At 43.8% G+C, this 27833-nt stretch overlaps 1 protein-coding gene across 1 annotated transcript in view; it reads left to right on the plus strand.

The window, feature by feature from the left end:
* LOC310774954 (tudor domain-containing protein 1-like) overlaps nucleotides 1–22333 on the plus strand; it is a gene marked incomplete at both ends in the record, with an annotated part of 66354 nt that extends 44021 nt beyond the window's left edge. Inside the window, 9 exons of the mRNA XM_083635044.1 lie at nucleotides 2095–2138; nucleotides 2596–2674; nucleotides 3996–4090; nucleotides 4875–5058; nucleotides 6642–6758; nucleotides 6865–6993; nucleotides 19733–19900; nucleotides 21314–21600; nucleotides 22184–22333. Of these exons, the coding sequence (XP_083491170.1) occupies nucleotides 2095–2138; nucleotides 2596–2674; nucleotides 3996–4090; nucleotides 4875–5058; nucleotides 6642–6758; nucleotides 6865–6993; nucleotides 19733–19900; nucleotides 21314–21600; nucleotides 22184–22333 (1253 nt within the window). The remainder of the gene's footprint in view (nucleotides 1–2094; nucleotides 2139–2595; nucleotides 2675–3995; nucleotides 4091–4874; nucleotides 5059–6641; nucleotides 6759–6864; nucleotides 6994–19732; nucleotides 19901–21313; nucleotides 21601–22183) is intronic.
* Nucleotides 22334–27833: the final 5500 nt, after the last annotated feature.

Consider the following 27833-nt stretch of genomic DNA (forward strand, 5'->3'; position numbering starts at 1 on the left):
TCACTGTACGCCTTGAGTCTCTATCCCTGAAGCCTAAGGATCAAGTCAAAAATCTTGGAGTTATTATTGATTCCGATCTCAACTTTAACTCCCACATTAAGTCAATTAGAAAATCTGCTTTTTATCATCTTAAAAATATAGCAAGAATTAGGGGATACATGTCCAGACAGGATCTAGAAAAACTAATTCACGCCTTCATTTATAGTAGGTTAGACTACTGCAATAGTCTTTTTTCTGGTCTCTCCGAAAAAGAAAGTTGAAAGTTATACTTTATTTATCCCCTTGGGGAAATTCACCCTCTGCATTTGACCCATCCTCTACTAGGAACCTTCCTAGAACTAGGAGCAGTGGGCAGCCACTGTGCAGCGCCCGGGGACCAACTCCAGTTCTTTTTGCCAGTACCTTGGCCAGGGGCACTGGCAGGAGTATTAACCCTAACATACATGTTTTTCTTGATTCTTTCTTGAAGAACTAATGCCTCCCACACACTAGAGGATAAAATGCCCGATTTAATGCCCGATTCCCCTCGGGGGGGCGTGGCCCGATTCGAGGCTAGTCTCAACCGATTTTTTGTCAAAATAATTGTCAAGTGTGTGGTGTCAATAAGATTATTGCAATGCTCCCGATTGAATCGGAGCCTGCCCGATCTCGAATCGGGAATATCAAACATGTTTGATATTTACGATGGCTGTCTCCCGACGGAACCCGCAATAGCCAATGAGAGCGCAGACCGAGACGCGTCGACGCGTCATACCCGGATGTTAATGCAGCACTCACAACAAACGAGTTGTGGCAACAGCAGTGCCATGTAGCTCCTCTCTCCCAGCATCCTCACAGCTTAAAACAGGGTGGAAAGCGACGGAGGCCTCTCCAAACATGTGCCGAGCGGAGCGGTTTGTTTGCTTCAAGGGAGTGGATATGCTGTAATATGAGCTCTCAGACAGGACGTTGTTTTAGCTCATTTTGCGAGGGTGTCCGCGCTGCTTGAAGTGGACCCGCCGCTCGGTGCATGTTTTGAGAGCCATCTGCTGTTGTCTGTGGGAAAAAATTGCGGTTTTGTGGGATATGAACTAGTCCAGTCTAGTTGCTGGAATCGCTGTGAGTCGGTACTTCAAACGGCTGGTGTGTGGTCTCGCAGTCTGGCCGAATCGTCTAGTGTGTGGGTTCAGGCGATTTTAATGTTAAAATCTGATGAAATTGTCCTTATGTCTGTGGTCTCTCATGTTTTTAAAATCGGTTAAGATTTGAAAATCCTCTAGTGTGTAGGCAGCATTAGGCAACTTCAACTCATTCAGAATGCTGCTGCTAGAGTTCTAACGAAGACTAAGAAAGCTGATCATATCACTCCAGTTCTTAAGTCCTTACACTGGTTGCCAGTGTGTCAGAGAATAGATTTTAAAATACTGTTATTAGTCTATAAATCACTTAATGGCCTAGGCCCAAAATACATAGCTGAATTGCTCCCACGCTACGAACCGTCTAGAACTCTTAGGTCAACAGGGTCCAGCTTATTAACTGTCCCTAGGATCAAATCAAATCACGGGAAGGCTGCATTTACCCACTATGCTTCTGCTAGCTGGAACAAACTGCCTGAAGACCTCAGATCTGCCCCAACCTTACTTACTTTTAAAAATAGACTAAAGACTTTTATGTTTACCATCGCTTTTAACTGCTGACAGCTACTATGCAAACCCAATGAGTCCTCTATAAGTTTTAACTCTTTCTGCAACTGCTGCGCCTGTTGCTTATTGCACTTTTTATACTCTTTTTTTTTTAAGTTTTCTTGTGATGCTTTTAAATGTCCATTTTATTTCTTCTTTTCGTTTATTTTCCTGTCAACCATTTTATGTGAAGCACTTTGAATTGCCTCTGTGTATGAAATGTGCTATACAAATAAACTTGACTTGACTAGACTTAATAGGATTTGACAGGCCAAACATGTTATATTGCATTGTCACCCTTTGCATCTTCTGCCTGGCATTGACCTGGCTCTCTGTTTGAATGTTGCATCTTCTGCCTGGCATTGACCTGGCTCTCTGTTTGAATGTTGCATCTTCTGCCTGGCATTGACCTGGCTATCTGTTTGAACACCAGGTCCTGAGGCTTCTGGCTGCTGCTGTCTGGGCCTGGAGACTAAGGTCAGAGCTGTTTTGATTGTTCTTTGACAAGATCTTTGAAATCCCTTTTAATATTCCAGATCAATAAAACATTTAAGGTTAGGTTTGATATCTAAAATAAAGCAGATGGTGTACAATTTGATTCCGGGAACTCTTGAGAGTAAAAAAAACTGGTCCATTGGAGTGAACAGAGATGACGTGACTCTTCTATATACAGTACATGTCTCTGGGCGAGGAGTGGTATGAGTCAAACTGTAGCCAGGATTGTATTATTCTAAGATTGGCTGCCCAGTAATAAAGCCTCATTGCCCCACCGCACCATACGCCGGCTGACCAATGGTCAAAGTCCTGGTTTATTGCTTTATTAACTACAAACGAGTGCGCGTGTGATTTTCTAGTTATTTTAAATATTTGTCAGAAAACCTGAAACCCAGAGGCGATGAAAGGATAACATTTGTTTTTTCCTTTTCTTTCACAGATTGATCAGCTGGAACAGTTGATTCAGATGCAACTTTCTGTCATCAAGGAAATGAAGGCAAATGCAACAGCCTTCCATTGTTAAAACCCATCATCGCAATCTTCTTTTTTCGACGCCTTATTTTGACCTCAGCCAAGTTCACTGGGAATGTGCCCTCGAGGTGTTGCCACCCAGCTCTTAATAGTTTTATCTCCTTAGTTCTGATCCTGCATTCCTGTTTAGGGCTTTTAAGTTTTGTTTTTCTTAATTTTTACAAAAGTTACATTTGTATGAGTGAATTTGTGCTCATTCAAAGATTACTGTAGTGTGAAGGGCTCAAAAGACTTTAAAACAGGCCAGTTATTTGTTTATAATTAGGATTTCTTTGTTTCCCTTTCAATATACAGTAGAAGAAAAATAAAGCACATTTGTAATTTGTTGTGTGATAATAGTCTCTCAAAGTGCAATAATAGATGTTCAAACCTGAACAGCTTCTCTTCTGTACATTTGTTTAATAATGCATGCTGTAGTGCCATCTGTTTATTTGTTCACAACATCTGTTCAGGTGCGATGGCCTGTGTGATTGCGTTGTGTTTTTACATTAAAAGAATGATGCGGTCATGTGATTTGATTTCCAACATTCATTTTCCACTGTTAAATAGCCCAATCTCCTAATCAACCTATGGCAATTATCCATTGTGAACATTTAGCCTACAACATAACATTACATGCCCACACTTTAATGTGCATACACTTTTAAGCAGGTGTGCGATTTAGATTATTCAGCCTTGTCATCTTTAAATTAATTTGGCTGACTAAAAAGCAGCCGGATGACACGGATGTCACAAGCATCCCTGAAATGCACATTGTTGCAGTGATTAGTTACATGTTCATTGGAGAGTAATTTCAGTGGTTTAACAGGAGCAGTGGTCACTTTTTCTTTCCAGCGCCCGGGGACCAACTTCGGATGTTGTCGTCACTGGTCGGATGACGATGACGATCTTCTGCATGTTTTTAGTGGGGGGGGGGGGGGGGTTATGTACGGAGGAACCCCCTGGGGAGCACGGGGAGAACATGCAAACTCCACACAGAAAGGCCCTTTCGACGAGATAGCCCACCTGGGCAGTAGGCACTGAAGATATGGGGGGGAACACAACTCCAGTGCCCACAGCGTCCCAGGCGAGAATCGAACTCAGGACCTTCTAGCTGTGAGGCGACTGCGCCGCCGTACCCACTAAGTCTCTGTTCACTCAGCTTTTTTATTTGGAGAATAGAGTTTACTCCTACAAAAGCGCTCGCTCTCGTCTTCTTTGTACAAGATCATGACATACAGCACTATTTATTGATGAGAAAAATGTCTTGCTTGCCCTGACCCTTCACATCTGAGCAGATACCCTGGCTGTACTTGTTGTTGTGAGCAGTGAGTAGCTGGACGTCGGTGTGGAGGTGGGACTGCGCCTGGCTGGTCATGGCAGCACAACACAAGTGCTCTTTGGCCACCAAAGAGCTGCGGGCAGTAAGGTGGGGCACAGGCCCGAGCCAGGGTGCCACTGAGCATGGCATTTAGGCAGGTCCCACTTGCTGTATGGGTGTTGTTGTATTGAAAGGAAATGTTCACTTTTTTATTCAACTGTTGTGTTTGTACTGTTTGCTTGTAGAGGTTCAACAGGAGAAAGCTCTAGTAGTGAATTACGTGGGAATTAATTGATACATTTAGAACACAAGGTCCAGGTTGAACAAACCATTATCCACACTGTTTTCAAGCATCACTACTGTATGCATATAAAATAATGTTGGCTAAAACATTATCTTCATGTGTTGCATTTATGTTTGCCTTAGTTCTTCCCTTCCTCGTCATGTTTTCGGTTTGCAACTTTTGCGACCCTCTGCTGCCCCCTAGACACGCCCTTGCGCAATGGCTCTGCTTTGACCTTTGACAACCTATTGCAATGCGCATTGCGCACGCGCAAATCATAACCTCGACGCCATCAACACGTGCACAGGTAGAAAATCATGGTAAAAAAAATTGCTATACTGTACAATTAGCTAGAATAAGAATACATAAAATGTCAATATTGTTATTATTTTAAAGTAGTTTTATCTGTATTTGGTTGTATTTTCGTTGCGACCCATAGTTTATTTGAATTTGCTCTCTTAATTCTGCCTTTATTTAGCCAACATCAGCAGGAGGAGGCTAATTTTGTAGCGTTATTAGCTAATGGCTAGCATAACATTGACGTAGGTTAGCTAGCTACTGCTGGTATCGTTAACATCTCTTGTAATTTTAGCGGTCTTATCAGCGTCCACCGTCCGCCATGAATCGTTCATTTGCCCCATCCATGGTTCGACCCAACCTGCCTCTGAGGCCTTCCTCCATGCCCGGGCCCGTGGTAGGCGGTGTGCCTGTCCGCATGGCTCCCCCGGCACGCTTTGGGGGCCCACGCCCAGCACTGCTGCCGACTCCGGTAGCTAACTCGGCACATGGTAACGTACCTGCTTCAATGCCTCCTTTATCGAACATGCTTCTCTGTTAATGTTGTCAATTTATACGAACGCAACTCCAAACAGTTAAGGATAACGATTTAATATGTAACGTTATTTCGGTCCGACATAATTCAGTCGACTCTTGCGTCTTGACATGTCTGTAGGATACACTTAGTGTTTAGCCAGTTTGGCCTGCTGCACACACAAGTGTCATAATGGCCTGTCTGTCACTGCTTTTTTTTTTATGTATTTTGGTGAACCAGAGTTGAACGAACTAATAACGTTTTACACCTGTCGACTCCCGAGTGTAAATGTATCAGGTGGACTTGGTCACTAATCAACGTGAGAAGAAACCACAAGCGGAACGTTAGATACAGCAATGCAATTTCACCACTGCAATGCCCAAACCTCAATATGTTTGTCTGGGATGATTAAACTTAAAGATCAAGATTAATTTGAATAGCCATTGTGAGTAAGCATATTACAAAATAAGTAATGTGAGGTAGTGCTATGCAGCACAGCAATGAAATCAATAACAGAAGATGGAGCAAACAGAAAACAATCAGTCCTTTAAAGTGACATATAATAGGGGGGCGGGTAGGATAATTTCCATGTCAGTTAATTGGTAAAGTCAATAACATTCCTTAACTGTATATGTACTGTATTCATGTAATACATATACAAATGTCAACGGGCTACATGCACAACTCCACTACTTCCTGAAATTAGTCCAGCTTCTTTATTTCCTGTCATCACTATTGGATGAAGTGATTAATGTCAGGTGTGCTGCAGTCACAACAATGATCAAGGCACACCTGATTAATCAGTTCATCCAATAGTGTAGGACAGGAAATAAAGAAGCTGGACTAATTTCAGGAAGTAAAGGAGTTGTGCATGTAGTCTATTAGATGGTAATCTGCATGAGAAATAAAGAAGAAGAGAAACATCTGTTATAATGATCATCCGCTTATAGTGATCAATTTGTCCCCCGTCCCAAGGTGATCACTATAAGAGGAGTGCACTGTATCAGGAATATGGCAATTAATAAATGAATAGAATCTCCCAAAATGTTGCCGCATCCCTTTAAAGAATCAGTGGATGGTAATGGCCTTGATGGCCAGTGTGCACTGGTGCATGTTTTTGTTGTCATAAGTCTGCGCCAAAGCATCATCTAACCTATTTGTGGGGAGGAATGACACTATGGAGATATGCTGGACCTTGAAAATATGGGGTCCATTTGTTGATTATCTGAAAAGATAAATAACCACCTTGTAATGTCACAACTCATGTAACCACCTCCGTTCTGTATACCTGAGATTGTAACATTCTGAAACATACCGCAAATTCAATTAGTAATATGTCTGGTAACTTTTTTTTTTTTTTTTTGTCTTGTTTTTTGTTTGTTTTTCTTGTCCTTGTTATTGCTGTCGTGGCTGTCATGTTACTGTTGTTTAAATTTTATGGTTGTTTGTCTTAAGTCTTAATATAAAACTGAAAATAAATGGGTTGGTGAGTGATCATTTTCCTGAGCCCAGTTGTATCTGAAGCCTGATTTTAAATGGTTTGTTGTTATTTGATTTCAGCAGCTTCTTTCCCAGTGGACTGGAAGACAGTGGAGCTGCCTCACAACGAGACCTTCCAGCCTTACATTGCAACCGTCATTAGTCCTTCCCTCTTCTACGTCCTGAGCTCGAGCCAGGGTCAGAACACTCGCTTAATTCTCTCTGTGTCTCTCAAAAAGACACAACGTCGCAGTGATCACTTTCCCATGTTCTCCTCTTATGGTTGCTCTGTGTTGTCGTGTAGTGGACATGGAGAAGCTTCGGAATGTGATGATGGAGCTGGCTGTCTACTGCAACGCCAACCAGGCCTCCAACTCCGCCTCCTCTGGCCAGAGACCAGCGCTTGGAGCTGCCTGCTGCGCACAGTTCTCTTGTGAGGAATACACACTCACCCTTCATTAAATACACACTCACCCTTCATTCAATACACACTCACCCTTCATTAAATACACACTCACCCTTCATTAAATACACACTCACCCTTCATTAAATACACGCTCACCCTTCATTAACACGTTGAGTGCCATGGACGAGATATCTCGGCTTACATGATCCAACCGTTGAGTGCCAAGGACGAGATATCTCGGCTTACATAAACATTTTTTTTTTTTGACGGTGGGACATCGATCAACCCCTTTTACGTCTCCTATTGCAGAATTGGAGGAAGAGAATGTGTATAATCTATTTTACCGACCAGCTAGGTGGCGACGGTGCCCTCCCGACAGAGAGAAAGTCAACCAAAAGCAGCCGCCTCAGGCGGGTGCTTCCTCCATTCACAAGGAAATGGCTTGCCGATTTTACAGTCATCAGTCACCAGACTCGCCGCTCTCGGCCCGCGCCAGCAGCAGCACACGGGGGATTGCAAATTTGCATAATATATTATCGGTAAAACACACTTTGAAACGCCCGCAGAAAGGCCAGAATCGCACGCATTCCGAAAACCCAGAGACGAACGAGCCTCATTCTCATACACTCGCTGCCAGGGAGTGAGGCTGCTCTCGCTGCCAGGGAGCGAGGCTGCAGCGAGCTTGTGACAAACGCAGGCTGAAAGCCACTAGACACGCCCACGGAGGGAGGAGTTGAAGGAGAGGGCGTTCGGAACTATATTGTTTAGATGTCTGATCTCTCACTGATGCCAAAAATAAATCGTTAAAGTGACTGTTCTGCCTGTTTGATTGAATTTCACAAAACTGCGATTATCTCAGCTTCCACTCTCAGACAGCTGAAACCATGCTGTACTCAACGGCTAATATCTACATAACTACTAACTCTACAAACTAACTCTTTTAGACAGAGAAAGCACACATTCTATTAGTACTTTTGTGAACTTTGTGTTCACAAACTCCAAGCAGAAAAGAATCCTCGGCTCTTTTAAAATGAGCCAGAATCCTCAAAAAACGGCCTGGCAGAAGCTACCTACAGCATTGAAAAAAGGGCTGGCAGTCAATGTGTTAAATACACACTCACCCTTCATTAAATACACACTCACCCTTCATTAAATACACACTCACCCTTCATTAAATACACACTCACCCTTCATTAAATACACACTCACCCTTCATTAAATACACACTCACCCTTCATTAAATACACACTCACCCTTCATTAAATACACACTCACCCTTCATTAAATACACACTCACCCTTCATTAAATACACACTCACCCTTCATTAAATACACACTCACCCTTCATTAACACATTGAGTGCCAGCCATTTTTTCAACCTGTAGGTAAGTTGTGCCAGGTTTTTTTTTGAGGATTCTGGCTCATTTTACAACAGCCGAGGATCTGTTTTCTGTTAAGACTTCGTGAACACCAATCATCTAAAAATAACTAATAGAATGTGTGCTTTCTCTGTCTAAAAGAGTTAGTTTGCAGAGTTAGTAGTTATGTAGATATTAGCCGTTGAGTACAGCATGGTTTTAGCGTATGAGACAGCAAGCTGAGATAATCGCAGTTTTGTGAAATTCAGCAGAATAGTCACCTGCCTGTGATTGTGGGTGCCTTTGGGCGAGTCTGTATACTGTATTGTGTGTGTGTGTGTGTGTGTGTGTGTGTGTGTGTGTGTGTGTGTGTGTGTGTGTGTGTGTGTGTGTGTGTGTGTGTGTGTGTGTGTGTGTGCGTGCGTGCGTGCGTGCGTGTGTGTGTTCGCGCGTTGCTCTGGGGGGAGGGGATCTCTGTCCGTTCTGTGTGTGTGTCTCCGGGCTCCTCCCTCCGTCTGTGCTGCTGGGAGTTTCCAGCGAGTTGAGCAGCCTCTCCCTGGCAGCGAGTGTGGATAGGTCTCACTGTCTCTTGGGTTTGAGAGCCCCGATTAAGCCCCGTGCGACTCTAGGCTTTATGCTGCTCACCCAGTCCATTTCTGGAACCCCCCACCGCAGCAGCGCGAAGCGTCCCCGCCTACAGTATGAGAATGAGGCTCCTTCGTTTCTGACTGTAAAATCGCCAAGCCATTTCCGCGGGAGGCGGCTGCTTTTGGTCCACGGGTCCGTGGCTGTGGCTTTCTCTCTGTCTCTGTCGCCACTTAGTGGTCGGTAAAATAGATTATACACATTCTCTTGCTCCAATAGTTATCTCGAAGATGTAAAAGGGGTTGATTGATGTCCCACCGTCAAAAAAAAAAAATGTTTATGTAAGACGAGTTAGCTCGTCCTTGGCACTCAAGCGCTGGATTATGTAAGACGAGTTAGGTCGTCTATGGCACTTAATGTGTTAAATACACACTCACCCTTCATTCAATCTCTCATGATCATATCTCATTACTTTACACATTGTCTTTCTGCCAGATTGACATACCTGTGCAAACTGCTCTGATGGTCAATATGGTTAGTTATTAGCCTGGTAAACCAGCTGGTCACGTAAACACACTGCTCTGATGGTCAATATGGTTAGTTATTAGTAGGGGTGGGGGGAAAAATTGATTCACCTAAGTATCGCGATTTTTAATGTCACGATTTTTTGAATCGATCTTTTATTCCAGAATCGATAATTGCAAAAAAACTTTTTTTTTTTTTTTTTTTGGGTGCCTGCAGTCAGGCCACTCACTGAACAGCAGGCCAGGCGCCGCCTACTGGTTTACTAGTGGTTTTATTACTTTATTAGTTAGTCTGAAGTAATAATTACACTTCAGGGTTAAACTGGGTGCATCTCATTGTAAAATTGGACTTCAAACGGCCCAAATCTGGCTTCAAACGGCCCAAATTGGGCTTCAAACGGCCCAAATTTCACACGCGTCGGCCCATATCGGCCTGGCCTGCTTGGTATCTAATGCCCGGCCTGAATTATGATCCCAGTCCGCCCCTGTTTTTAACTATATCGCCCAGTTCTACTCATGATATATAATATACAGTCTCTAGTGTATGATTCAACTTTTCCCATGTTCTAATCTAGTGTAAAAAAGCAAACAAACTGAAAAAAGAAAAGAAAAAAAGAAACAAAAATCGCAATAAATCGTAAAATCGAATCGCAATAATCGTAGAATCGCAATACTTAAGAATCTCAATATATATCGAATCGGCACCCAAGTATCGTGATAGTATCGAATCGGGAGATAAGTGAATCGCCACAGCCCTAGTTATTAGCCTGGTAAACCAGCCGGTCACGTAAACACACTGCTCTGATGGTCAATATGGTTAGTTATTAGCCTGGTAAACCAGCCGGTCACGTAAACACACTGCTCTGATGGTCAATATGGTTAGTTATTAGCCTGGTAAACCAGCCGGTCACGTAAACACACTGCTCTGATGGTCAATATGGTTAGTTATTAGCCTGGTAAACCAGCTGGTCACGTAAACACACTGCTCTGATGGTCAATATGGTTAGTTATTAGCCTGGTAAACCAGCCGGTCACGTAAACACACTGCTCTGATGGTCAATATGGTTAGTTATTAGCCTGGTAAACCAGCTGGTCACGTAAACACACTGCTCTGATGGTCAATATGGTTAGTTATTAGCCTGGTAAACCAGCTGGTCATGTAAACACACTGCTCTGATGGTCAATATGGTTAGTTATTAGCCTGGTAAACCAGCCGGTCACGTAAACTCACATTTCATTTCGTTCTGTGAGACCGTCTGGCCCCAAGCTTTCTCCCAGTGTATCGCAGTGGGCGGGTGTACTTGCCTTGACAGACAACTCCTTCAGCCAATCAGCGTCGGATCCAGTCAAACCCAAATCCACTCGGGAGAATGTCAAAAACATATTTTCCGCCGAGAAACTCTGCGGTTGCGGCGATTCTCCTGTACTTGTTTAGTACAGGAGTACTAATTTCTGTAATAACTGCACTTTATGGCTGTTTAAACTAGACAAACGCTGACATTACTCCTCGAGACGATCAGGCAAGGAGGCGGCCATTATTGTTTTGTTAGTGCAGTGCTAGTGGCGTTCCTGATTGGCCAACTTGCACTAGGGCTGCACGATATATCGTTTACACATCGTCATCGCAATGTGCGCATGCGCGATAGTCACATCGCAGGACGTGCAATGTCAAAAGCAAATTAACTCGTCATGTTGCTTGATAAACTCTCACTTTAGGGGTAGCCTACTGAGTGAAATGCAGGTTCTCTCAAATGAGAGAGACACCCCACTACTGTACTCACTCATTTAGTGCTTAGCTTCAACACAACAAACATGCACAGAGAGCTCAATTTAATTATTTGTGCTTATGTTGCGTTGCTGACAGTAGCCGATGTGATTGCGGAGGCGGACTTGTCCACAGCTTGCAGCGCACTAGCATACAGCAGACTGGCTGCTGTAACTCAACATGTCCGTGGAGTGGAGATATTTACTCTTGAAACACCAAAAAGCAAGACCGCAACTTATAATGACACGAAGGCTAAAGTGATTACTGAGAAGTTGTCCGTGTATCACTGCGGCTGTCTCTCCCCTTCATTCTCTGATGTTGCATCACATGATAGCAGTTACGGTAGAGTTAATCATACATAGCGACTCATTTACACAAAACATCTCAGTGAAAATAAAAAGACAAGAGACATATCTGGGCAATTAAATGTATATTTATTACTTTTCACGAATGAATTGTTTGTCACCGGTCGGCTGCATGTGAATCCACGTCTCTCTGTACTGCCCTGCGTGCGCTCAAAAACCGGAACTCCCCAAATGCGGAGTGTACCACTTGGTAGTTTCTGGAGGGGGTTTCCGGGGGGTCAGACCAAGTGTGTAAAGTGGCAGGGGTGTTTCATTGTTGATTTATTGAAACGTTAGAAGAACGAAAGAAGTTGAAAGCAGTAGGGGTGTCACAATATATCGTCCCACGAAATTTCGCGATAGTAAAACGTCACGATATGTATCGTTGAGATGAAATCTCATATCGCAAAGATTTTTTTTTTTTTTTTTTTTTTTTTTTTTTTCAAAAAATAGACTAAGAAACGTCTTTGTTTGTTGAAGTTCAATGTGTGGAAAGTAGTTCAGTTGAACAAGTCTCTAAAGAGACACGAGAAGTTATACAGGAGAGAAACCATTCAATTGTTTTTCTGGCAAAACTGTTTACTTGACAGGAAAAACTGAAGATGCATAAAAAATAGATTAAGAAAAGTCTTGTTGTTTGAGTTTGAAGAAAAACTGAAGATGCATAATGAGAATTTATACTGCTGAGAAACCTTTTAGTTCAAAGTAAATCTAAGTGACGGTGTAACTCATTCTATTTCAAGATAAGCCTTATCTCCAATCTCATGTTTTTTCTAGTTGTTATTGTAATAACAATTTCCCACAACAGCATGTTTTGTATTTGTGCATTTCAAATAAAATACTACTTTTCCAGTCATATATTGTCATTATTCAAGTTTAAAAAAATATTGTTAAAATCGTATCGTATCGTATCGTTATCGTGAACCCAGTATCGTGATACGTATCGTATCGTGAACTGAGTGTATCGTGACACCCCTAGAAAGCAGTGATTATAATCAATTAAATCTAATGTTTTTCTGCAAATAGCATCATTGGGAGGTACATTCTGGCACTCAATATTAGGGGTGGGCAATATATCAATTGTATATCAATATTGTAATATGAGACTATATGGTCTTAGATGTTGGATATGGTGATACAGCATAGGCCTACATGTTGTCTTTCCCTGGTTTTAAAGGCTCATTACACTAAGTGAAGTGTAGGCTAGTGACATTTTAAAGTAGAATGTCATAACTCATCAATGTGTATGCACCCTGATAGATGACGCTCTGAGGCCTACCAGTAGGCCACAGCCCAGTGGTTGAGAAACATTAAAATACCTAATTTCACCTCCAAAATCAGATGGACTCCTCTACAAAATCACCGCAATCATTCTAGAAGCATTATTTTCTTTAAAATAGAGCTATTCTGGTAATCTGGTGAAAATCTGTATTTTTTCATATCGCAGGGGTGGGGAATATCGCAATGTCAGTTTTTTCCAATATCGTGCAGCCCTAACTTGCACTGTCAATCACAGGGCACTGAGCGCAGTCGCTGATTGGCTCATCCACTTTGCAGCTTCTGCTTAACGCCCTCCCAGGCCTTGGGGCCAGACCATCTCGCAGAACCAAATGAAATGTGAGTTCACGTGACGTGCTGCTTTACCAGGCTAGTTAGTTATAGCATAGATCAGCTGCTATACCAGGCTAGTTAGTTATAGCATAGATCAGATAGATCAGGGGTTCCCAAACGTTTCCGCCCAAGTACCACTACGTACAAAACCAACTTTCCCAGGGACCACTTCCACTGAGTATACCAACGCCCCCCCCCCCCCAGCAGCAGAAAGGCTGAATGACAATATAAGGCTACTAGCTGGTTCAAAACAGACACACACACACACACACACCTGCCACCATTAGGCTGTGAAAAAGAGGACCCCTTTGTAAATGTTTTTTTTCCCCTCGCCAAAATGTAGCCTACATTTGGAGTGTTATTTAGCTATCTTCCTGACAAACTAGCATGACATGTTTGGTACAAATCGATTCATTAGGTCGTCTAGTTTCATAGGATACCAGAAACTTCACTCTGGCTTTAAAACTGAGCCTGCTGCTGTCTCTGAAAATGTTCAAAATTGTGATATTTCCCAAATAGTGCAACATTTCCGAAAATCGGCTCAATATGGCTACTCAGGGTTCATGTGTATTTTGTAAAAACAGTAAAAAAATATATATATATTGCAATTCTCTGGCAGACATGTAGCTTTAGCTAATCGCTCCCTGCTAACGTGAGCTCCTGTTGCCAAATCTCAAGATGTTGTTGCTGAGACAGAGACAGGTCTCGAGCAAATTAAAATTTCTCCTAATCCGTCTGTCTGAAAAATGCTATTTTAGTGTCAGAATGTTCAGAAGATATGTGGCTTGTGGAAAATGGGATCAAAACAAGTGACGTATCTCTCCGTTCACCACCATTCATATATTTGTAAGACACTGGTGCGCATAGGGTCTGACCAGAAGGGGAGGGACTTTAGCTCTATATTCCATCGATCTGTTTATCAATTAGTATTGAACTTTTCACCTTGAGGCAGTATAGGTGGTGGTGGTTGTTAACCACCCTGCTCCCTCAGCTGGTCAAGTTCCTGCCCCAACACTTTGAACTCGTACCACTTTCCTGTCAGGCTAACAGACGTACCCTGAATGTTCAAGTAGAAGGGACACTTAGCCTTTCCATGAAGTACACTAATGAGGTGAATCCAGTTAAAAGCCATTATCCTTATTACCGTAAATTCCGGACTATAAGGCGCACCGGTCTATAAGCCGCACCTTCAAAGTTGACTATTTTTTTCTTATATAAGCCGCACCGGTCTATAAGCCGCGGGTGTTTTGATGTTTAATTACCATATGTAAGGGTTCGTGCACAGAGGGGATTGTCGGAAAAGAGATGGCTGTTTGGGGAAGCTCCCATTTATTAACATTTCAACAAAACAAGTTGCATATTTGCATAACGTATTCAAGTGTTACCATTTAGTGCAATAGTAGCTACAGAACATGTACTGTGCTGTGTAAATTTAGGGGTCCTTGGCATGAAAAAGGTTGAAAACCACTGATCTACATTATAGCCTACAGTAGTACCATAACAAAAAACAAAGCTTACAGCGCTTGACGAGGCAATATCAATGGCTAAATTAAATGTGTTTTTTTTAAAGTGCAAAATAAAGTGCCTGTAACACGACAGTAAGCGCGTAAGCCTAAAGTTGCAGTAACACGGCTGCTTAAAATATACGGTAATCAGCCTACCAGAAAAGTCATTACCGTAATCCTCGTCTTCATCTTTTAGGCTAAGGTGCAGTACACGGCTGTAACCAGAAAAGTCAAGTCATTAATCCTCATCTTCGTCTTCTTCCTGCGTACTAAAACCACCAAAGTCCTCATCTTCAGTGTCGGAAACGAACAGGCTCAGGGTGGCTTCGTCAGCCACTCTCCTCTCTCCTTCGTTGTCGCTCTCAAAACCAACGAACTCCTCTTCGTCACTGTCGGAATCGAACAGCCTCTGAAGGCCCTCAGCTGGCGGCGTCCTCCTCTTCATCACGCAGCAGTCCAGCCTTTCGGAACCCGTTGTTGATCGTGGATGTTTTGACACTCCTCCACGCTGTCAGGATCCACTGGCAAACTTGAGCCTTCAGTCGGATCTGAACGGCACCTCGGCCGTCTGCTCTCTGTGTCAACACCCTGATGCCAAGGTTACGTGCTGCTACTCGATTTCCTTCTTTCCTTCTTCTTCTCGCCGCCATCGTCGTAACACAGCCAGTTCTCCATCTTTTGAAGCATGATGTTAGATTACAACGAGCTAGTTGTGTGGCTTAGCCTTCCAAAATGTTGCTGTTAGTTTTTTAGAATGTAATACATAGAATTGGGAATGTTACATTCAATTTCATTCAGACTGTCTTTCAGGCTCAATCGCTGCCTTTTTCCCCCCGGAGCGAGGGAGGAGGGAGGGTGTTTTACCGTAGTGGCTGAGAGAGCGTAGTGGCACAGTGCTCCAATCAGGTCGCGAGACACATTTTTTGCAACATCATCCAATCAGGGTCTCGCTCTCGTAATGTCTGTCTTGCTCTCGTTCTGCCTCATACCAACATCCATAGATTTTGGAGGTTCCCGAGTGGCCGTTTGCTGAAAAAATCCATAGATAAGACGCACCGTTATATAAGCCGCAGGGGCCAAAAAAGGCCAAAAAACGGGAAAAAAGCCGCGGCTTATAGTCCGGAATTTACGGTAATAAGGTTAAGGATTAATATGTTAAAGAAGGGCTACAACTGAAGAATCAGAAAATATCCCTTAATGTTCTGTACATTCTGTACATTTGACCTGATGCATAGTGTTGTTCCTCTATCACAGGTTAAGACTGAATACAACAAAACTGATGGCACTTAGTGATGCGAAGAGTGACAAAATACCTTTCGGTAAAGATTAGATTATTTGACAACGTAACACATTTAGTGTTTTATTTGTTGGTACTACAGCACCTCTACAAGTTAATAACAGACTGAGGTGAAACCACGGGAGTCCAGAGTTGCTACAAATATACATTGTGAGGTGGATTAGATTTCACACCATGGTTTATGAGGAAATTGCATGCAGGGTTTAATAAACATTGTCAGCGGGGGGAAAGCCCTTCTTCAAACAGTCATCCCCATCGCTCAATATGATTACAGGTAAGAGTCCCTATGAGGAGAGACCAGCTGATCTGCCCCTCCAACCCCCAACCCCCCCCCCCCCCCCCCCGCTCTGTCTTTTTCTCTGTCCCTTTGCCCCTCCATATCTCTCTCTCTCTCTCTCTCTCTCTCTCTCTGTGTGTGTCTGTCTCTCCATCCCCCATTTTTATGTTTGGTCTCTTCTTCGTTGGTCCCCACCTGCAGCCGTTGCCCCCGCAGACCCAAGCCAGTAATTTGATGTCTGCTAGTAGATATAATGACACGGTGTGCATGCAGCCGAGCATAGGAGCGGCTCTTCTTTTAAACACAGTCTACACAGACTGGAGACCCCGGCTTGCATTCCGCAGCCCAGCTAACAACAGGGTGGCTTTTAATGTACTTTTCCATGCTGTCCTTTCACAACGGAGGCTAGTAAAGGCTCACTGATTCCCAATGGCAGCTGTGTCGGTGGAGTCGTACCTCCGAAGGTTGGGTTCAAGACTTTTTAGAAGCCTATCCTAATGAACATTAATGACATTGACAGCATCCAAGGTGTTTCCACTTCTGTTTTCTTCTCGTACATTTCTTAGTTGTGCAAGTGCATGTTGTTATCGGCCCACATTTCCTCCAAAATAGCATGGGAATACATTTCAAAGGGTTCTGGGACTTATTCTTACTATAGCTTCGGAAACAAAACGGTGCATGCAAATTTGAGGGAAGCAGTTTCTTTTTCTTTCACACAGGTACACACAGGAAAGCACTGTGTAATTAAGAATAGGAGATGGGCTTCTAAATGTTGTGAACTTGTCTTTTAAATAAGCTTTCACGTGAATTGGGGGCGGGGGGGTTCTAGTCACCAAGTGCTCTGCCCAGCAAAGAATACTCACTCTGGAGACTCAGAAGAAAGCACTTTACACAGTGCTAGGCAGAAGAAAGCACTTTACACAGTGCTAGGCAGAAGAAAGCACTTTACACAGTGCTAGGCAGAAGAAAGCACTTTACACAGTGCTAGGCAGAAGAAAGCACTTTACACAGTGCTAGGCAGAAGAAAGCTCTTTACACAGTGCTAGGCAGAAGAAAGCACTTTACACAGTGCTGCTAGGCAGAAGAAAGCACTTTACACAGTGCTAGGCAGAAGAAAGCTCTTTACACAGTGCTAGGCAGAAGAAAGCACTTTACACAGTGCTAGGCAGAAGAAAGCTCTTTACACAGTGCTAGGCAGAAGAAAGCACTTTACACAGTGCTAGGCAGAAGAAAGCACTTTACACAGTGCTAGGCAGAAGAAAGCACTTTACACAGTGCTAGGCAGAAGAAAGCACTTTACACAGTGCTGCTAGGCAGAAGAAAGCACTTTACACAGTGCTAGGCAGAAGAAAGCTCTTTACACAGTGCTAGGCAGAAGAAAGCACTTTACACAGTGCTGCTAGGCAGAAGACAGCACTTTACACAGTGCTAGGCAGAAGAAAGCTCTTTACACAGTGCTAGGCAGAAGAAAGCACTTTACACAGTGCTAGGCAGAAGAAAGCACTTTACACAGTGCTAGGCAGAAGAAAGCTCTTTACACAGTGCTAGGCAGAAGAAAGCACTTTACACAGTGCTAGGCAGAAGAAAGCACTTTACACAGTGCTAGGCAGAAGAAAGCACTTTACACAGTGCTGCTAGGCAGAAGAAAGCACTTTACACAGTGCTAGGCAGAAGAAAGCACTTTACACAGTGCTGCTAGGCAGAAGAAAGCACTTTACACAGTGCTGCTAGGCAGAAGAAAGCACTTTACACAGTGCTAGGCAGAAGAAAGCACTTTACACAGTGCTAGGCAGAAGAAAGCACTTTACACAGTGCTGCTAGGCAGAAGAAAGCACTTTACACAGTGCTAGGCAGAAGAAAGCACTTTACACAGTGCTGCTAGGCAGAAGAAAGCACTTTACACAGTGCTGCTAGGCAGAAGAAAGCACTTTACACAGTGCTGCTAGGCACTTTACACAGTGCTAGGCAGAAGAAAGCACTTTACACAGTGCTAGGCAGAAGAAAGCACTTTACACAGTGCTAGGCAGAAGAAAGCACTTTACACAGTGCTGCTAGGCAGAAGAAAGCACTTTACACAGTGCTAGGCAGAAGAGAGCACTTTACAGTTTACACAGTGCTGCTAGGCAGAAGAAAGCACTTTACACAGTGCTGCTAGGCAGAAGAAAGCACTTTACACAGTGCTGCTAGGCACTTTACACAGTGCTAGGCAGAAGAAAGCACTTCACACAGTGCTGCTAGGCAGAAGAAAGCACTTTACACAGTGCTAGGCAGAAGAAAGCACTTTACACAGTGCTAGGCAGAAGAAAGCACTTTACACAGTGCTAGGCAGAAGAAAGCACTTTACACAGTGCTGCTAGGCAGAAGAAAGCACTTTACACAGTGCTAGGCAGAAGAAAGCACTTTACACAGTGCTAGGCAGAAGAAAGCACTTTACACAGTGCTGCTAGGCAGAAGAAAGCACTTTACACAGTGCTGCTAGGCAGAAGAAAGCACTTTACACAGTGCTGCTAGGCACTTTACACAGTGCTAGGCAGAAGAAAGCACTTTACACAGTGCTGCTAGGCAGAAGAAAGCACTTTACACAGTGCTAGGCAGAAGAAAGCACTTTACACAGTGCTAGGCAGAAGAAAGCACTTTACACAGTGCTAGGCAGAAGAAAGCACTTTACACAGTGCTAGGCAGAAGAAAGCACTTTACACAGTGCTAGGCAGAATAAAGCACTTTACACAGTGCTGCTAGGCAGAAGAAAGCACTTTACACAGTGCTAGGCAGAAGAGAGCACTTTACAGTTTACACAGTGCTGCTAGGCAGAAGAAAGCACTTTACACAGTGCTGCTAGGCAGAAGAAAGCACTTTACACAGTGCTGCTAGGCACTTTACACAGTGCTAGGCAGAAGAAAGCACTTTACACAGTGCTGCTAGGCAGAAGAAAGCTCTTTACACAGTGCTGCTAGGCACTTTACACAGTGCTAGGCAGAAGAAAGCTCTTTACACAGTGCTAGGCAGAAGAAAGCACTTTACACAGTGCTAGGCAGAAGAAAGCACTTTACACAGTGCTAGGCAGAAGAAAGCACTTTACACAGTGCTAGGCAGAAGAAAGCACTTTACACAGTGCTAGGCAGAAGAAAGCACTTTACACAGTGCTGCTAGGCAGAAGAAAGCACTTTACACAGTGCTAGGCAGAAGAAAGCACTTTACACAGTGCTAGGCAGAAGAAAGCACTTTACACAGTGCTAGGCAGAGTTAAGTAGAGACATGTTTATTATTCCAGAGGGGCAACTTGTCTTGCAGCTAACTAATAAAAAGCATGCGTTAAACATTTATTTTTTATTTTTAAATTGTATGACATACATACATACCTACATGAAGGTAGACCAACATTCATGTATAATGTATTTTTAAGTAACCATAACTCTTTCTGCTCAAAGGGCTGCCAAAATGCAAAAACGGAAACTAGTGATGTTACTTGTTAATTCCAGTAACGTTTGTTGTTTCCCCAGCTGATGGTAACTGGTACCGTGCAGTGGTCCTGGAGGCCGGTGAGAATGAGCTCACTGTCATCTACGCTGACTATGGAAACACTGAGACGGTGCCGTACTCCAGAATCCTGCCCATCCCCCTGGACCTGCTGCAGCTCCCTTTACAGATCACCCGCTGTGCCCTCATGGGTAAGGCAATAAGACTTTTGCTCATTTTTCATATTTGAACCAAATTTTAATCGCAAAAACAAAGCCTAGAACTAGGGATGCGCGATATATCGGCAATCATATCGGTATCGGCCAATGTTAGTCATTTTTTAACATATCGGTCGTATCGGTATCGGTCAGATGTTGCAATGTTAATATCGGTTATCATTATCAGCCAAATTCTTCACATTGATATGAAATAATGCAGTAAATCTATGATTTATGGGCTTTTCCAAAGGCTTTGCGAATAAAGAAATGCATAACTTCTTCAAATTCAGTGTTAACATGCGTTTTTCAGTATGTACAAAATGCGATGATCATAAAAATGTGGGTTTTATACAGATCATATCGACATCGGTAAATATCGGTTATCGGCCATAACGGCAATGTTAATATCGGTTATCGGCATCGGCCAAAATTTTCATATCGGCGCATCCCTACCTAGAACATCTGTTTCAGTATTTTTATTTCCAAGAAGATGCTAAAAGAAAACATGCACAGGATTAATGTGAATGAGTACATTTTCACCGCAACATTGTCATTTTGTTTGGTGTTACATTAGCACAAAAGCAGTTGTAAAGCAGCTGTTGCCCTGCAGTTAGGAATCACGTTTTAGATGTGGGATATCTGTTAGTTTTGCATGTGGGAACTGCCTCCTATGGCAGTAGGCACTGATCTTTATCCCATCTGTAATGATCAGTCAAGCCTTAAGTAAAGGAAGTTTTCCTCTCAATTATTTTATTTAAACGTTAAAAAAATTACAATAAATGACAGCCATCTAACGCAATGGTTTCATTAACGAATGGAGATGTTGACCATAGAGCGGGGCAAAATCCAAAGAGGCAATGGCACATTGTTGTAATCATGATCAAAATAGATTTAGGAAAAACACACAATGTGTGGACCAAAACAGCTCAGCAGGCACAATAGAATATCAAAAATTGAAAAAAAATACAGCCTGACGAAAACCCAACGGTTGAAACGCGTTGCGGTATTTATCTTGCCTGTATCACCTTCATGAAGATGTACTCTGTTTTGTTAAACTCTTTGTAGTACACAGGTACAATTACTTCCAATTAAATTTTGTCATTTAAATTCCTAACGGCTCCTTTCTTCAATTTTCAAAATAGATTTAGTCAACATGCATACCTGAATTCATACACTCTAGTCTGCATTGAACATCTGTTGCCCTGAAACTGGTGTCTGAAAATAGCATTCAGACTATTCTTGACTGCAGTTATCATTAATTGCAAAGATAAATAATTACAAGTTGAAGGTTTTTACATTAAAATTGTAATATCCAGCTCTTCTGTAATCCAAACTGGACTACAAATTGTCCTTGTAGTTGCTTTATTAAACATGTACCCATGTACCCCCCCCCCCCCCCCCCCCCAGGTAAAGAGCACTTCCCTGCGGTGTGGCCAATGGAGGTACTGCTGCTGTTTCAAAGGTTGCTGTCGGAAGGCGTCCTGGCCTCCGTCCAGACCTTTGACGGCTCCACTAACCTGCTCTCAGTCAACCAGCGCACAGAGGGAGGTGGAGGGCACATCAATGCCATGATCCTGGATGGGCTGCAGGCCCAGGCCGAGAGTCTTCCTAGCCCAGCCCCGACCCTCCAGGCTGACGACACTGACAACAACACATCTAGTGGAGCGTTAACGAGCAGGTGTTATGTTGGATCGGTGAAACGCTGTTCAGAGACAATAATATGGTCTCTGAGTCTGAAGTGTGCGTGAAAGAGATACATGTAAGCTGTGACACTTGTGAAGAATTGCCCCTAGCTACTAGACGTGCTTTGGGCACTATACCATCAGGGGTTTCTTTCAGTGTACACACCCATCTGGTGGATACCTTCTTTTGGCCAATATCTTTTACCTCATCAAACACCCCATTTTTCTCCCAGTTACTAATTTCGTCAAGTTTTGCATTGTTAAATGAAACATCCTCTGTGACTAACACATCATTTTCATGTATAACAGAGCATAGTACATCATTGTCAAGTTTTGCATTTTCAAATGAAACATTTTCATGCACAGCAGACTCAGAGCATAGTACATCATTGTTCAGTGGCACAATCTGAAGATTGTTTACCTGAGTAAGATCAGCTGACCTCTCTGTACCTGCAATATCAGGGGGTTCTGAGTACTGTAGGTTGTACCAGTTCTTGTGTCTGCCTGTTGCCTTTCCTGCTCGTCCCATCACTTTTGCTGTGTGAGGAATACCAGTGTCGTTGTCCACATAGCTAATTTGTTGTCCTGTTTTCAGCATTATAGAGCCTCCTACTCTTATGCCTATTGGCTGTGGCTGATCATCCTGATGATCGCCACCATCAGCATTAGCTATAGCATTGTTGAGGAGCCCTGCAACATAACCAGCATCATTATCATCCTCTATGTCACTATCAGTAGCGGCTAAGTTACCTCCATCACTGTCATTTTGCGGTGGGGGCTCTGGGCCCTCAGCACTAGCCCCGCCCCCTTCACTGTGATCACAATTAGCCCTCCTCAGCCTAGAGTGGTGAACCCTGACATATGTCCCACCATGACGTACAAATATCACTACCCCGTCTTGTCCTATCACGACTCCAGGACCTTTCCATTCAACACAGTCTGTTCTCCGGTTTCATACTTCTCATCTGTTGGACGGAGCTGCTTTCTTAGAGCTCTCCTTATTCTCTCTGAGCACTCTGACTCTGTGAATGCTTTCCTTGCTGTGTGCAACGCTGTTATATGTTGTCCTACCCATGCACTCATCGTGGTTCCTTCTAAAGCCGGTGGCTTATCGACTAGTACAGAGGGAAGATTTGGATTCTGTCCAAATACCAGTTGGTATGGGCTGAAGCCGTGCACATTCTGCATTGTATTTTTCGCCATGAGTGCCCAATCCAGGGCCGTTCTCCAGTCGCATCCGTTGTCGAGTTTAACTTTCAACAATATCTCCGTGAGCGTTTGGTTATGGCGCTCCAGCAAGCCATTGCTCCAGCAGAGGTGAAGGCAGCACCTATAAAGAATACCTGAGCCCAGGTAACAGGGCACAGCGACACCCCATGGACAAATAAAAATATGACAGCATAGAAACTAGGGCTGTGGCGATTCACTTAACTCCCGATTCGATACTATCACGATTCTTGGGTGCCAATTCGATTTATATTGCGATTCTTAAGTATTGCGATTCTACGATTGAAGTATACGAAGTTGAATCATACGCTTGTAGATACTGTATATTATATCATGAGTAGGGCTGGGCGATATAGTTAAAAAGTATAACGATATAACATCTTTCATATCAGTCGATATCGATAATTATTGATCATGTGTGCTGGTTAGGTGTGTGTGTGTGTGTGTGTGTGTGTGTGTAGTGTGTAGTGTTTATGTCTTGACTTGTGTTATCTTATCCTCAGCAACCCACAGCCAGACATGGAGAGGTCAGGCACTTCACAGCACTCTGACCCTGTAGGAGCGCTCCGGGTGAGCTGACAAAACAAGGAGAACTACTGTGCTTTACTTTCAATATTATATTTGAGACTGTCATTGTTCAGTTAATCTTTCAGTGTCATGTTATTAAGCATGTCTGTCTATTGTGCATGCACCTGTATGTACCTGTGTCTAATTATTTTGTGTGTTTCTCTGCTGTGTGTGTGCGTGCTTGCGTCTATGTGGATATGCATGTGTCCTCTGCCAGGCGTGGTGCCTGCCAGTCTACCACACCCAGGAGTCTGGTCCACAACACCGCAAAGTGTTCACCGTGACCTGCAGTCACGGTGAACACTTTGTAGAAACAGGTACAGTGCACAATATTTCTTTTACAATTTCTGTTTTCAGTGATACGCAGATCTTTGTTTAAACATGCTTAGTGGAAATAATACAATTATTATTTTATAACAGCAAAAACATCAACAAGTCTCAGGAGCCTCTAATGGACAGAAATATAAAAATCACATTTAACAATGGAACGAGTAAGCTAGCTATCTATGTAGAGCACAGATGGTATATGATGGTGGAATATCATGATGCAGAATAATACTGCTTGCTTTTTCTTATCTGTTTGAGAATGAAATGTTATGATACTGATAGCTTGCATGTAGCAAGCCCCTGTGGTTTGTTCTTGAAATGACAAAAAATGAAAACCAAGTCATGATGTCTCATTTAGATGAGCTCATAGAACAACGAAATCACGTTGAGAGTGACAGAAGAGAGATGGTGGAAAAGTTGTGGGCTAGCGAGGGAACAAGGTATAATAAGACCTACCAAGCCATTAACCCAGATATGTCTGTTCACCTGCTCTATACCAGCAATGCACCATTGATTGACCATCAATGGTCAATCAAGAAGATGCTAAAGATGCTGAGAATAACGTTCACCCGGTTCAGGTTATCTGCTCACAGATTAGGCATAGAAACAGGGAGATGGAGCCGTACACCACCTGAACAACATATGTGCTGCTGTAGGACTGGCGTGCAGAATGAGGAACACATACTTGTGTGTCCTCTCACACAGCAGATTGGGACAAGTTATGGGCACGACTCTACCCAGCTGAGCTCAATATTTAGTAACACTGATAGAGGAAAGTTGAACATGTTACAGGCTTGCCTAGCAGTGTTCGAGCACCAGCAAGTTCTGGCTGACTGATGTCGGTGTCTGTATTGTAATGTTTATGTTGTAATATATTGTATTTGTGATTTAATTGTTGTATTGATGATGGAGTATTTCTATCTTGTAATTTATTGATTATTTTTATTTTTATTCTTTGGACCCCAATATTTTAATATTGTGTCAATAAAGTAACTAACTAACTAACTAGCACCATCCTCAAGCGTTGTGCAGTTGTAAATGTGAGGGGGGTTAAAACGGAGTAGAGGCCAGGGCCTCCGGGTAGTTTAGCGGCACGCTCGCGCCCCCGTGTTACCTCCGGCTTGGTCAGGCGTCCATACAGGCACAATTGGCTCGGTTTGCGGGTGGGAAGCCGGATTAGGGGTATGTGTCCTGGTCGCTGAACTAGTGCCTCCTCTGGTCGGTCGGGGCGCCTGTTCGGGGCGGAAGGGAACTGGTGGGAATAGCCTGATCCTCCCACGTGCTACGTCCTGCCGGTGAAACTCCCTGCTGTGTCGAAGGAAGCATGGTGCAAGTCTACGGCTCTCCCCAGATCGGCAGAGGGGGTGGGGCAGCGACCGGGGCAGCAGGGGGAAATTGCCCAAGTACAATTAGGGAGAAAATGGGGGGGAAATCTGAAGAAAAAAAACACCAAACAAACAAAACTCTGAGTACAGGCCTGAAAGTGAGTTTTTGAAAGTCACAAATCTCAGTGCCTGGTAAAGCAATTGTTGAATCACTGTTACTGGTGTATAATGTTAATTTTGTGATATAGGACAATAGATTTGTACTTAATGTACCTTTTGGTATTCTTATTTGATATTTTAGCCTTACCTAATGAATCAATTTGTATCTGTGGACTCCACTCCTAATTTCCTGTTCCTCTTTAGGAAGTGGATCATCCAAAGCGGGCGCGAAGAGGGCAGCAGCAGCGAAGATGCTGTCGCGTCTGACCATGGTGAGAAACACAATCTCTCTGTGCACTCAGACACCAGCTGACAAAGCTCTTGTGATGATCCTGAAGTATCTGGATCATCATTAGAGCACCATCACTTGCTAGAGGAGAGGAATGCACAATTCTAACATTTGAGTTCTAAAGCTTGTGGCATACTCTTCGCGCCCAGCCAAGCGCATAGGGCGCGCGGCGATTATGACGTCATCGCACGGGGCGTGTCGGGGGGGCGAGGCCTGAGCGCAGCGCGGCGCGTCCATGGAGATTTTTCTATCAGCGCGTCGGGTTTTGCTGCCTGTGCCTGTGAGATCTCCGTGGTATGCTATCAGCGGATATCTGCTGTGATTGAGTCCTCACTGTCGTAAAGTCGCCTTTGAAGCATGGCGTTCGATTATAACGAACTAGTTGTGTGGCTTAGCCTTCCCAAATGTTGAGGGTCGTTTTTATGCCTCCGCCGGCGATAGCCAGGCCGGAGGCATTATGGATCCGGGTTGTCCGTACGTACGTACGTCCTTCCGTCCGTCCGTACGATGTTTGTTATCTGAGGAACGCCTGGACGGAATTTCATCAAATTTGCCTCAAACATCGACTTAGACTCAAGGATGATCTGATTAGATTTTGGTGGTCAAAGGTCAAGGTCACTGTGACCTCTCGAACGCCATTTTCAAGCTTGTTAACGCGATATCTGAGGAACGCCTGGACGGAATTTCATCAAATTTGCCTCAAACATCGACTTAGACTCAAGGATGATCTGATTAGATTTTGGTGGTCAAAGGTCAAGGTCACTGTGACCTCTCGAACGCCATTTTCAAGCTTGTTAACGCGATATCTGAGGAACGCCTGGACGGAATTTCATCAAATTTGCCTCAAACATCGACTTAGACTCAAGGATGATCTGATTAGATTTTGGTGGTCAAAGGTCAAGGTCACTGTGACCTCTCGAATGATCTCGGGGGAGCCTCACTAGCCTCAACCTCAAAATCCAAGATGGCAGGTCCACGCTTCAACATTAGTGAACATTGTAGTAATGCCGCATTCCATTTAAACTGTGAGCGTGGGATTCCACAGTTGAGGGACATCACACCCGAGTTGTCGGCGTTCCATTCAAACAATCAGGAAAGCAGCCAGGGTTAGCTCTAGCCAGGGTTAGCTCTAGCCAGGGTTAGCTCTAGCCAGGGTTAGCTCTAGCCAGGGTTAGCTCTAGCCAGGGTTAGCTCTAGCCAGGCTAGCTCTAGCCAGGGTTAGCTCTAGCCAGGCTAGCCATTGTTAGCAATAACAGTTGATAACAATGCATTTTGTGGTATTTTGTGCATACAGCAGCAACATGTCCACACAGGTAGAAGTTAGATAGTACTGTGTCTGTGTGTACAGCTGATTTAATGAGACACAAACAAGACAGAAGTGCTAATAAACAGTATTTACTATCAGGCGCGGACTGCATAATCGGGCACGTCGGGCAAATGCCCGGTGGCCTGGCCTGGCCTGAAAAAAAATATATATATATATATATTTTTTTTTGGTGCCCGCAGTCAGGCCACTCACTGAACAGCAGGCCAGGCGCCGCCTACTGGTTTACTAGTGGTTTTATTACTTTATTCAGGGTTAAAGTGGGTGCATCTCATTGTAAAATTGGACTGGGCCCAAATTGGGCTTCAAACGGCCCAAATCTGGCTTCAAACGGCCCAAATTGGGCTTTAAACGGCCCAAATCTGGCTTCAAACGGCCCAAATTGGGCTTCAAACGGCCCAAATCTGACTTCAAACAACCCAAATTGGGCTTCAAACGGCCCAAATTGGGCTTCAAACTGCCCAATTTTTTCGCCGCCGCCCTTCGGACGCCGGCACGCGCGTCGGCCCATATCGGCCTGGCCTGCTTGGTATCTAATGCCCGGCCTGAATTATGATCCCAGTCCGCCCCTGTTTACTATGATTATAACTAGGCTGTGTAGTGGATATTTGCATTGACACATGCAGGGAAAACAGTGAAGCAAGTGTACACCATGTCTAAGTAACGTCACAGCGATGACAAGTGTTGGTCCTAGACCTAGAACGTCCTTATCTCAGGAAACAGAAGGTCTCCACAGAACAACAGGGGGGCCTCTGTGACTTCCTGAGTATGGGAAGTGATGGAACTTTACATGCGAAGCTCAGTATAAAATGTCTTGTGTGTGACGTGTTTTCACAATAAACTAGATCTATCTTCACTGTAGCCAGTGTTGTCTTGTGTGTCGAAGTTTTCAGCTTCTACTGTACATGTTGAAGCGCGCAGCAGCCATCTTGAATTTTTGAGGCTGAGGCTGGCGAGGCTCCCCCGAGTTCGGCGGAGAAAATCCGAGGACAGCTCCCAGTTTAAATGGAACGCAGCATAAATGTTT

The sequence above is a fragment of the Poromitra crassiceps genome, assembly GCF_964638095.1.
Source record: "Poromitra crassiceps genome assembly, chromosome: 4".
NCBI classification, from domain to species: domain Eukaryota; kingdom Metazoa; phylum Chordata; class Actinopteri; order Beryciformes; family Melamphaidae; genus Poromitra; species Poromitra crassiceps.